At 35.3% G+C, this 13505-nt stretch overlaps 1 protein-coding gene across 15 annotated transcripts in view; it reads right to left on the bottom strand.

The window, feature by feature from the left end:
- The window catches only part of SYNE1 (spectrin repeat containing nuclear envelope protein 1), a 302834-nt gene that overhangs the window by 218473 nt on the left and 70856 nt on the right, over positions 1-13505 (bottom strand). For all 15 annotated transcript variants that reach the window (XM_054197389.1, XM_054197388.1, XM_054197395.1 and 12 more), the window contains 5 exons: positions 8665-8772; positions 7740-7877; positions 6425-6589; positions 3213-3325; positions 2493-2661 (listed from right to left, as the gene is read on the bottom strand). In XM_054197389.1, coding sequence (XP_054053364.1) covers positions 2493-2661; positions 3213-3325; positions 6425-6589; positions 7740-7877; positions 8665-8772 — 693 coding nt within the window. The remainder of the gene's footprint in view (positions 1-2492; positions 2662-3212; positions 3326-6424; positions 6590-7739; positions 7878-8664; positions 8773-13505) is intronic.

Raw genomic sequence — 13505 nt, forward strand, 5'->3', positions numbered from 1 at the left:
GGATTAGATTTTGTATATTCATCAATCCACATTATTTAATACGAAAAACAGTTTTAAAAATTAATCTGCCAGACAGTATATATCTAAAAATCTATTTTAAAACCTTTTACCGTTGCTATGTCAAATCACCAGTTATCTAGCATGTGATTTACAAATGTGTGTATAACCAAGGAAACTAGAAGTCAAGGACAATCAGAATTTTTCTCTGCTGTACTGTAAAAAAAAATAATAGTCTAGCATGTATAAAGAACTACATCCTTTCCATGAGTTATGTGAAACTCATGACTTTCACTTCTGCCAAACCCATACACACAGACATTTTACCCTGAACCAAAAATTGCAGGACTTCATATGAGAAAGTAAAAGACTCTGTCAAACTCCTTATATAATACTGATCTCAAGAGCAATTGGAAATATTTTCAAAAATTAAATATAGACATTTTACTGATTAATATTGTCTCCCATCTGACAAGATCCCTTAAAGAAAATATGTAGGTTTTCCCATATCCGTATAGCATATGGTGCTAAAAAAGTGCTAATACATCAATGCCAAAACACAGTTCCGTGGGTTAAAATCCATGGATAACTATACCCAGTATCTCCATTGAAGCTGAGACTTCGGTACAGTATATTCTTTAGGTTGACGGTGTACAATTTGTGCTGATCTTAACTTATAGTATATGACAGACAGGTGAAAAAAAGATGGCATAAAGTAAAAACCACTTTAATTTTTAAGCTACAGTACGTAAATATTTTCCAGGCATATGTTCTATCCAGATCCTAACTACGCATGTTCCTAGAATGATGACATTGCTCAGTCTGCTTTGGCAGAAAAACAAACTTGCATTTTTATCTCTTACTAATATAGTCACTGACTATAAGGTACTGACTACAGTTTTCCTACGTAAGAACCCCAATTTACTGGAAGAGTAACACTTGGCTCTTGGTCCTAGAAAATTGCCCTCAAGTAAGCCAAAGCAAATAAAGTTTCTTTCCATCACTGGACAGCTGGAAAGAGCCAGAAGTGAAGGCCATCAGGAATGAAATTGAGCTCTATTTATATTCTTGTCCCAGTTTCCTCATTTTGATGTGATACAGTTTCATAAATGATGCAGGGAAGCATTTTCGTTTCCCTAATGACTATCTCAGCATTAGTGGTCTGAAGCATAAGAATAACTGAGGCAATCACAAAATAACATACAAACTCACCACTTAATGTTCTTTTTAAAGCAAAAAATAAGAAAGTGATATAAAATAATAATCGAAAAGTCAAGCTACGCATTTCCTTATTATTTCCCTTGTCACCTTTTAGTAGTTTTTGTGACAGTCCTACAGAGTATACAAATGGACTATAATTCTAAATAACCATCTGAATTTTGCAAAGCTTGTCTAAAACAAGGCTTAACTCCTAAATTTTTATGTGTCCCTAACTGCTGAAGTTTAAACATAGAAAGGGAATGATGTGAACAGGTCTTCAGTTCTCACTTTGTAGAGAAACTTTATTGAGTTTGCAGTTTTCTTCCAAAGCAATAAAGACTATCAGGCTGTGGGGGCATCAATAACTTTCTCTACACAGTGTCCTGGCTCTGAATGGTTCTACAACTGTATAAATTCTTTCCAAACTGAATTTTTCTGTGCAATTTTCCTCATATGGATTAGATAGAAGAGGAAAAAGGTGTTTAGCCCAGCCCTGCATTTGTAAGAATCCCTCATGCCCTAATGCAGCAGGGGTACTGTTCTACCAGCTATTTGGCACTGCAAGTGTGGATTTAACAAGATACAGCAGCATAAGACTGAAAGGGAACAGATCAATGAGCACTTTTAAGTCAATAGCTTCTGTTTCTTAACATGATATATGGATGATGCAGAGCTGGAGCAATCTCCTTCCAGAAAGTAATGGGTTTAATACACTAATGCTGAGCAGGAGAAGAAAAATCATTCTTTGAAAGAATAAAATTACTCCTCTATCACTACAGTATATTGAACAAGAACACAGAGGCAGCGTAACTTTTTTTTTTTTTTCTTCATTTGGAAGACCTTAAAAAAAAGTACCGTGGGGGACTGCATGCCAAACACCTTCTCTATCTCTACACTTAATCTGTGTATAGTCATTATAAAGTGCATCTATGCAGTTGTAAAAGATGATGAAATTAAGTTCTTTGGAATTGCTATCTAAGGTAAGTAAAAATCTAGGATTTGGAACCTTCAGATATGTTTGGTAAGTTGATGGTTGGACAGGTAGCACTTGGGACATTATTTCTATTTTTGAAGAGATGGTACAAAGAGAAACATTCTCACTTTAGCATTTTGACTAAAGTTCCTCCATGGGGAAGATGGATTCACCTCTGAAAAGATATTCCATAAGAATGAAGTCATAAAGTTGATGTCTGTCAAGTCTAATTTCTGTTTCTGTTCTTGTATTGATTTCCAGCAATCTTAAATATGAATATTTCAAAAACAATTATAAAAAGAAGAAGACAAACCCAACTTACAATATAATTTTGAAGAAGTAGTTCCACCGACTCTCGCCTTCCATATTTGATAATCCATGATTTTAACTTTGATTCTGCAAGGACTAAGAGTGACAGTAGACGGTACTTCAGTTCCAGAAACTCCATCTTCAACAGATGGAGCTCAGATGAAGAGACAACAAAATTAAACCTATAAAATGAATCACACTGTAGTAAAATACAGCAATATTCATTTTTGCAGGAGAGACTGAAAGCTTTAGTTAAAGTTCAGATTTTTTTGTAGTATTTCACCTAATTCAGAGTCTATTAACATTTAATTATGGATGATGATCATTCTGATGACTGTTCTTGAATAGGAAATTAATTACATTTTTTTTTTTATTCATAGAAATCATCAGTTTACATCTGTTACTAAGTTTTGCAAAGTCATTTTTCTTATTTTTTTCACATGCATCCTGGCAGTTCTTACATAACATTTCTTCCAGAGACAAGTAATAACAGGATCAATGTAAAAAAGTATTCCCTTCCAAAACCCATAGCTTATTTTGATTCTTATCAATCTTTAAATATCAGGCTTTTCAGTATATTTTTATGTATATTGTATGAGGTTTTTCCTTCCAATTTTTTCATATTTGCCACAGAAAAACATAATTAGACAGTGATTTCTACCTGAACAGATTAAAAAGCAAACAGGTTCCCTTTCATTCAAAGAGGATTTTTATTTGAGATTAAAAGCCTTACCTTTCTGCCATATCCTCTAATTGGTCAGGTGGAACTGGCACTCCGTTAACAGACCTGGCCCCGTGGATCTCATGGAATGCTTTTTTGTGACCATCTATGTTTTTCAGCAGATCCTGATTTAATTTTAAGAAAGAGAGAGAGATTGAGACAGGGAACGGGGGGGAGGGGGGGGGTGGAGGGGGGTTGAGAAAGAGAGAGACAGACAGACAGAGAGAGAGAAGGCGGCTCACGGTAGGCTATCTAACTAATAAGCACAATTTTAAGCCTGCACTGGTGACTCAACGTAGTTAACTATTTGATTATGCTTTCACATTTGCATGCAAGGTTATGCGTACCACAGAAGCATTTACACAGGGAACCCCCTTATAAAATGCTCTGCTAAAGCTGTGTCTAACAATTATGGAAGATTTCAAAACAGAAGATACACGGCAAAGGTTTAACAAAAAAAGAACTCCTAACTGTATTAAATAATCCCTGAAATGCAGTCTGCAAATACACTAACATCACAACAGCATAATCTTGCTAAATTTACTCTTTACATCTTTATAACAGATACTAACCTTTATAAAGCATAGATTCAAATTTTCAGCAGCTAATCTACTCTGCTATATGTAGGCAGAAGATCCATAGCTCCTTATGTAAGTACATATTCAATATTCAGCGAACTTTTCACACTCTCTCAGCATCAAAAGATTTCAGCATCGCTCTCTCTATATTACACGAATGAATGCAGAATGTGGTACCTGACCTGTATTCCTGTGATAGGAATTGTAGCAGCAAAAACCTTACAGCAGAGCACATTTCAACTGTAACTAAGCAACACCGCTTCAAATGGCTTCCTGGAGATTACATATTAAAATGAATGACTGGCACTAGTCTTTGAAGAGAAACCGTTAACAATAACACGTCAAGTCCCCAGTGGCTGAGAGGACACAGAACAGTGGGTATTTTACTGCATACAGACAGCTCCTGGCACAAACTGCTCAGAAGCGTATTAGCAAAGGAAACCATACAGAGGTCCCCCTTTCTCACCTGGGGGAACAAAATGCAGGCTTGTGTATCGATCACAGAAGCCAATTTATTCCTATGCTGAAGAAGGGTTTCTCCCCAGTGTTTGTACAGCAGAAATTAATGATAATTCACTGGCTCAGCTCACCAAATGGTCCCACTATCCCCATCAATCCACCTATATTTTCATTGCTTTCTACTTCATCCAAAACCTTGTTGTGAAGAGAAATGAACTAGGCTTGCTCAGCAGCGAGGCGTTGATTTTACTATGCCAAAAACTCCACTGAGGGTAGGTATCCCATGACTAACATATTCTCACATAAAGGAAAGACTTGGAACAAGTATCTCAGCTAGCTGCATTTGAGACCTTGCCAGACAAAAAGGGATGTCCCTAACATGCATTGGTAAAACAAAATTAACTCCAGTAGTTTCATACAACACCAACTGGAAGCCCATAAAAACTTGCATATAGTGTTCTCATGAAGTGCAATCCTGCTCTGCAAAATGACCCTCAACAAGCGCAGGCATTGTCCTTAATTTCTGAATCTTGGCATCAGTATTAACTAAAATAAACTTAAGTGCTTGCCTGATTCCATGAAGGTTTGTCCAAATAAGATGGTACATTTTTGTATTAGATTCAAAATGGCCATAAACTATAAAGTTCACTAAAATAACCCATTGTCAGATGAGACAAAGATATAGAGAAAGCGATTACGTTATTTGAACAAAACCATAACAAACCAACCCCAACAATTTCCTAGGAAACAAGGACTGAAAAAACCCCCCACTAATGCATTTCTGGTACTATCCAACAGCACATTAGGATTCATTAATGCAAATCTGAGTGACAAAACAAACTCCAGGAACAGATACAATTACACATGTTTCTCTTGCAGCTTTCTCCTTCCCTCTCCCATGGGAAAACTTCCCTGGCACAGATTAACCTAAATCAAAGTTTATTTGTTGGCATAGAAATCCCGCACCACAGCATTTCTGATGCAAAGAAAACACAGTTTAGGATACACTCTTTTGTGTTTCTTAGGAATGTAGCTAAAGGAGGTCTATAGTGTTCACATTATAAGAACTAAAATGTTTGTCTTGTTTTTTATTAAACAATCTTATGAATCCCGAAATATTTGATGTTAATAAGAAAGGTAATGAAGTTTAGCATTACAAGAGACTAGACCTTGAAAGAAAGCAATGTCTTCCTCATAGATTTTAATATTGTTTTTGTGAAATTTCATTAGCCACCGCTTAAGTTAGAATAGCTGCCACTGTTCCAATAAAGAGTAATCGGAAGAACCAACTGATCTTCCAGATAAACTACCATTGGTTGTCACAGCTGTTCCAAGATGACTATGAAACTTATCAGCTTTTCGTTATATGGCATTACTTTTTAATAAAAACCCTCACTCATATCCAAAACACAAAAAATAACCAAACTACAATCAAGTTTTAAAAGAGTAGCAATAATGGAAAAAAGCAATATAAAATACAGCCTTACTGCTGCAAGTGCAGCCTTTCTCTACACCATCTTTTTCCATTCTCTATCCCATTTACTGATTCAGTTTCTTTTATCCTCCACCAACAACTTCTGTCTATATTTTTCTCATATATTTTATGTAAATGCACAAACCTCACAGTTTTGATTTTAAATGAGAACTTGACCTCAGCAGCGAATAATGGCAAAGGTATTTAAATTAATCCAGGAAAGTTTTCTGTTTACCCGCAGAGGAGAGTTCTCATGCTATTTGTCATCACAATACTATGAAAATTCACTTCAGTCTAGTTTTTCCCCCAGTGTATATCACTTGCACTGACTATCAGCACACAGCATGTTTGCTCTCTCTCTCCTATTACACCTAATAAGTTCATATTAGTTGAACAATGTACCCAACCTTTGAGCTCCCTATGGAATTTTACCCAACAGTAATACGAGAACAGGGGAACAATTAAAATATTAATACCCGATATCCTTCAGATAGAAGAAGCCAGAATGTGCAAAAGCAATTTTGAATACTGCTTGTAAGATACACAGATATCACAGTTCAAGTCATCACTGAAAGACACCTAACTTTAGCTACCATCAAGATGGAACCACCCACAGAAACTAGAAATAATAATCTTTAGTTGTATAGTATGGGTCATTTACAGCTTTGGAAACAATGAAATATAATGCACAGAATGAATGCATATAGGTCTACCTTATGTTGTTCAAGCTTCCGGTGTATCGTATTCGCTGTTTCCTCATGAGCTTGCTGAACAGTTACTTCTTCCCTCAGAGCAGCCTCTGCTCTATAAAGCCAAGCACCTATGGTACCCAAAGGTGCAGGAAGAGATTTATCAAGGTGTATGTGCCAATCAAGCAGCTAGGAAATAAAAATAAGAGGATTGAAATTCCTTCCTTGCTTAACTACACAAACAAGTATCTTGCGAAAAATCAAACTTTATACTGTAAGACCAAAATCCTACATAACAGAGTACGTTTGATACAAACCTAGGTTATTGCTTCACATTATTTCCAAAATTATAACATTCTCACAGGCAACAAAGTCTCTATAAGGATTTGTTGATTCATGTATTTCCCTTCCAGAATGATAATTGAGTTACAGAACTGACCACATATAATCTGGAACTGACAAGCTAAAGATCTGGAATTTCATCAGTTAACAGGCACAGCAATAGATGTGAGACCTTCTTCCACTTGATGTAATTTATTTCATACTCTTGCCTAAAATCTTTTTACTTCTATTTTGAACGTATTTTCTATGTGTAAAGTGCAAATGAGTCTCAAAGGACTGTGGCATTTAGAATATAGCAGTAAAACACCATATCTTATTGTCAGTCCCAGTTATGGGAATGAAAACTATGTCAAAACTCCAGAATACTTTTAAACAGGTCCTCTGTTAAATATATGAGATAAAAAAATTCCATTAATATACATTGAGTAGTAATGATTTAATAATGTCTTATTTGGGACAAACTCCCTTGGTTTTTTCATTTAATTATTACAAAATTACAATCACAAATACTAATATTGATTTATTACCGTTGCAACCAGGTCAAAAATAGCATTAAAGCCTCATTTATTGATAAAATATTAGAGTATTACACAGAAACTTTTTTTAGTTACATTAAAAATGCTGTATTAGAATTTCTCAGATAACTAGCAATTTACATTAAAACATGGCATTTTGAAGGGGCATTGCACATGCTTTTCTTTTTATCAACAATGTTTTGAACTTGACTAAGCACTATTAACACACTTTGAAATAAAGGGAAACCTCAAAGTATAGTCCTTTTCTTAAAGTTCATATTCTGTCTTTGAGCAATATTAAAGATGACAGCGCAGTAAATGTTCTCAGAATAAATGCAAAATAATTCAACAATGCTAGAAATTTGGTCCATTTTTAGGTTTCTAATGCCTAATAAAATCAATAGCAAACAGGTGTCTAAATGCTTTTAAATTCTCATCCTTCATTTAATAAAAAATATATGGAGTAATAATTTTCAACTTACCCTGGAAGAAACTCTGTCCCATGCCTGCTTCACCATAGCTTGGTCAAGTGATAATTTACCATCTTTCCTTAATGACTGGGTTACAAGTTCAATCTGTTTCCTCTTTACCTCATATTGTACTCTGAAATGCTTAAATGACTGCACAAAGAGAAAATCAAATCAATGTAGTACAGTCAAAGAATGAAATTCTTCGACTCTTCTGGAGTACTACAACTTATGACAATTTTGTACTGATAGAAGTCCTAATCCTTCCTAAAGAGTAGTAGCACTAAACTTACATATTTACACTGAAATGCATTTTATTAAAAGTCTAAATAAACTGTAGAATCCTCTAGGGAAATATAGGTAGGACTTAGGTATTTTCCCTCAGGTATCAAATACCTGAACTCTATATGAAAGGAAATAATAATTGACCTAATAAACCAGCAAATGAATTAAATGCTACTTGGGACAGACAGTGGCTATTTTTAGAAAACAGCCCAGCTTCGGGAGAAAATTTAGGCCAAAATTTATATTGCCAATTTATATGTTAACCTTTGAGAGGGATTAAAAATAAAGCTCAAAGCCCTGTCCTCTCCACCTGCCACCTCATCCAGCCTTCAGTCATACCTCCCATCTGAGCTATATCATGCAGGATCTGGAAGGACTGTACAAACACATGCTCCTTTCTAACTAGGACAGTCCTTCTTCACACTGCTAGAAAAAGCTCTGTGTTAGGCAAACCATCTGTGCACTGTCCTACGTAGCAAAGCTGGAGCTGACATTGTAATTCCTCCACCAATAAAAGGCAAGACCATTTGTGTCCTTATTTCTTTAAACTACAGTGTATCAACTTGCTTATACACAGATTGCATAAAATACTGCAGTACATGTTATACACAACGATGACAATAACTTCTTATACAAAATTCTCCCTACTGCTTACCTGGTATTTCTCCTGTAAGCTTGTTTCTGCCACCTGTGCTCGGGCTAAGTCTCTTTCAAATTGTTCTGCCCACACTTTTAGGTCTCTCAGCATCACTCTGTCTTCCTTCTATGATTTAGTACAACCACAAACAAAAAAACCCAACATTGCAGCCTATTAGTAGAGGTGTCAGATATAGTCCAGAAATTAACATCTCTCTAGCGAGTCAAGGTCATTAGTTGTAGTGAAAGGTAATAGAACATCTGGGCCAAATTCTCTCATCACTTTTCTTCATACAGGCTAACAGAAAAGCACTTCCTGACTATAAGAGGAGAACTCAAGATTTAGTCATGAGTCTTACAGTGGTGAAATCACAACAATTTGGGACATTGCAGTATCAGAGATATTACTTGCAGTTCTCATCTGATGTTAAATTAACACAAAGTCCTTTAAATACACCTTAGCAGCTCATTATAGACTTCCGCATATTTTCATGGTCAATTTTCAGTAAAAGTTAATTGAGCTGAGACAGAAGCGGATTTTATTATCTTTTACCACCATTTTATTATCCAGTCTGCTATTGCTGAAAAAAAAAGTTATTTTCCAAGTGACTTCAGGGCAATCCTTGACATCAAGCTCCAAGGTCAGAAGCTGGCAAAATAATTTGATAGAGAATGTTTTAAGAAGGAAAATGAAAATAAAAATAAAGAAAACCCAATTGTATTGTTTATTTTCCTTCTGTGCCATTTTATGGCTTTCACGAACACCATATTTCTTTTACAGTTCTGCTTTAACACTTCAGTCTGTCATGGCACTGGGGCTTTGCAAGGCTGCAAAGTTCTCAGCAGAATTCAGTGACCTGGCAGTGAACAGAAAAATACTAACAGGAAATCTCAGATCTGTGAGCATGTTATATGAGAGGGTTAGCAGACAACAGAAAGGTGGGGGGGTTTGTGCACTATATAAGCAAGCTAACCAAGTAGAATACAAGTGTCTGTCTCAGATTTCCAAGCAATGAATCATATGTGCTGGCTCTTAAACAGAAGCTACTCTTTGAAACCAAAGAAGCCATATTATAGTAAAATTTGTCAGAAACACATCTATTATAGCAAACAAATGCAACACTAGATCATATGAGTTAATCACCTAAAATGAACGATTACGTTTCAAGCATTATGTGAGAGAAGAAAAACTGTGATAAAAAAAAATAGCCACTGACCATATTTAAGAAACAATATACTTTCTTTTGAGGAAAGATCCTAAGCTGGGAAAGGAACAAATTGTGGTTCCTTTCTCTGAAAGTTGCCTCAAATATCTAAAATATAACTTCCCTTAACAATTTTTGAAGTGTAGAGCTATTGCTTCATTTCAGCTGAGAAAAGGACAGGATCCTCAGATAGGAAAGAAACCCTTCTTTGACGTATTTCTACTAGCTCTCTCACTAATCTTCTACTCAAAACAGCGGTAGTTGGTTGGACAGAATTTGCACAACACATTGTGCAAACATCACAGGTATTATATCTAAATTCTTAGCTGGGTAGTTGCAGCAAGGTTAACATGATTTTACAGCAGCTGTGCTGGTAATATCATACTATATCTCCTGTCTTCTGACGCTCACCTAAAGCTGGTACCTGAGAAAGAGTACAGGACACAGGTGACATTTCCCTGCTCCAGCTGTTTATAATGCTGGGATTTCCTTGACTGCACATAGTGTCCCAAGAAACCAAAACTCCTAGTGGTTCCAACTTCTCAAATCATTTAAACATAGAGAAGGAAAATAAAATTCCTGCTTTTCTGGTCTGATAGCTGGCTCTCTGTGTGGAAAAATAACACTAAGATCCTTTGAGAAAAACAGCAAAGCCAGGACTACTCCCCCGTGAGTAGAAGATATAAGAAGAGAGAATTCTTAACTAATTTTATTTACTTATTCATACATTTTCACAGGTTTCCAGTTCAGTGCATCACTTATCACCTCAAATTTGTTTCTGTGGTCCTTGGATGATACAAAAGCATTTTAAAGTCTCAGTTAGGCAACTGACATAAAAGATTCACTTTCTTAGACACCAAGGCACCTGTCACCAACACTCCCCAGGCTTAATGAGCTATCATTCCTAAAACGAGACTTTCATTAGTGCCTAGTGGTACTTACTCGTAGTAAAAAAGTATCAAAAGGATATTCTTACAGATATGTAAACTAATTTCTAAAGCCTGTACATCTGAAGTAGCATACCCATCAGAACATAAACCATCAAAGAAAAGTTATCTAGGATAATTATAACTATTTGTGCTTTCTTCAGTATGAGGATCATTGATCTCTGATCCTATTTATTTCAATTTATCTAAACCACTATGACTTATGGTACTTTCAAACATAATTTTAAAGTATTAATTTATCCTGATACCATTCTATGAATATTCACTGATTTGCAGAGACGAACAGAACAGGAGCACTCAACTGCCAAAGAACATCAAAGAAGGTAATTAGAAAAAAGTGGTTATGAGTTCCAGTATGATAACTGAGTACAATTTAAATTTACAAATAAAGTTTTCAGCCCAGACCATAGTCAAAACATTATTTTATTAACTGATATGTCAGAGTTAATTTGAAAATTACATAATACAGAATACTTTGGTGTTTGAAGAGCTAAAAATACACATCTGTATTTCATAAGAAATTTAATTATGAACTGCAAAAAGAATACTTTGTCGGTTTCTCTAATATGTAATTATACACCAGGTGAACTGTTCAAATTCTCAAGCACAGGCAGGATAGAATTTTCAAATACGAACTTTTAAATCTAAAAAATTAAGTCACCTCTTTTCCAGGGATGTTGAACAACTGTATTGCCTATGTGCTGAGAAAATGAAGTCCCTTTAAAAATGCTTATAAATGAATTCAATTAATTATGCTATTCTTTTTGAAAACTCTGGTTTACATATATGTGTTACTGATGCATATGTGTGAAACACTTTCATTGACAACAGTATCACAGGTGCATGGTGAATGCTGAGCCAAGCATCATCTTCAGGGATGACCTATTAACGCCACTCTGTAAAAGCAGACAGTAAAATCACTGGAAGAGCTCAGAAAGTTATTTTTGCAGTTGCTGCTCAGGAAATTCCTCTTACATTGGGGAGCTCTGCTGGCATAAAGATGTTAGAGGTGACAGGATTATCTTCTGAATTACTTGCTTATCAGAGCACAAAAAGAGAAAGACTTTATATCAGAAATACTTTGAAGGAGAGTGCCTCCTCTCTACAGTTAAATTGATACAGATAAAGAAATTCACAAAGCTTTCACCACTTCAAATCTCCACTAGTTTAAGCAGCAATGCACTGGGCCCATGTAAGCCTAAGAATGTACAATAAGGTCCCCTTAAAGCTGCCCAAACTTACTTGAATGGATTGAGAAGATGGGAATAATTCTGCTATCAGTATTAGTCCTCACTTCAACATATATCACTAGTTACTTATACACAATACAAGATGAACCCTTGATCATACTTACTTGAAAATAACCTGTTGCTTCTATATTAAAAAAAACAACCCCCCAAAAAAATTATTGTAATGAATTGGGTCAGGTAAAATGATAAACACTATTGACTGACTGCAGTGTCACCTGTTATTTGTTTCCTAATATATTCACTTCTGCAGCCTTCCAGTTTCACCTCTGAATATTCATTTCAAATATTCCATGTCAGATTTCTGAACTTCTCTCATTAATGCTAGACAATTACAAGTATCTAAATGTCCAAGATGATTAAAAAGGTATATTTTTTAAAAAATCATAATTTATGTGAAAAAGGAGCAGTGCATGTCATGCAATTACACATGAATGCTCTCTCCTTCCAACACACAGTCCACATACATCACTTACACGATCATATATACAATCTAGTATCTAGGCTATAAACCTAAAGACATACAAAAATATCCATCTAAAATGAGATTAGATGAGTAGAAACATCAATCTATAATCTATTTTTTTTCATGTTGATATCTACACTTTAGAAAACAAAAAGCACAGTCTGAGATTTATTACAGGAAAGTTGACTTTTCTATAATGTTGGCTTTTTCTCTAATGTTGGCTTTTCTATAATGTTTCTGTGAAAGTATTTGCAAAATTAAGCATTAGGCTGTTAGGATCAGCTCATGTAAGAAGGCAGGCTTAGACCCATTATGTTCATTGATTTGTTTTTTGGAAAGATTAATGTAAGGCTAGCAAGCCAATGTACCTTACCTTAAATTTCATAAAAGAAATGACAAAAGTTGGGATTGCTTGAAGTTCCTAGCAATATGAAACAAATGGGAAAACAAGAAGAAGGAGGAAAAAAAAGAAGCAAACAAAATAAAGCAAAGCAAGCAGAAAGTCCAGAGAGAACAATAAAAGAGCCATATGTGTAAGAATACAAGAGGTACTTAAAATATTATCACATTCATGTGTCTGTTTCACATCTAGTAAAGTAGTTTTCATATTAGATCTGATTTCCAGATTACTAGTCACTATATGATTTATTTTATCTGGAAAAATAGTTACTTACCTTAGAGTAACTGATTCTTTGAGATGTGTTGACTACACAAGTTCGTGTATGTGCATAGCTGGTCCATGCATGAGATATTAGAACTCTTTTAATTCTGGAAATGCACATGCTAATAGCTGTTCCCTCTGACCACAAATAAGGGATAAGCTTCAATCATCACCCCACTTCCAGTGAAAATTCCTCATAAACTGGGCATTGAATCAGGAGGGAAGATGAATAGGAAATTTGTGTAGACAACACATCTTAAGGAAACACAGTGGTGGGTGAGTTGGCTGGAGAGCAGGGTGAAAGGGTTAGAAATCCTTCCCCCCACCATCAAAA

This window comes from Rissa tridactyla, chromosome 3 (assembly GCF_028500815.1).
Source record: "Rissa tridactyla isolate bRisTri1 chromosome 3, bRisTri1.patW.cur.20221130, whole genome shotgun sequence".
NCBI lineage: Eukaryota > Metazoa > Chordata > Aves > Charadriiformes > Laridae > Rissa > Rissa tridactyla.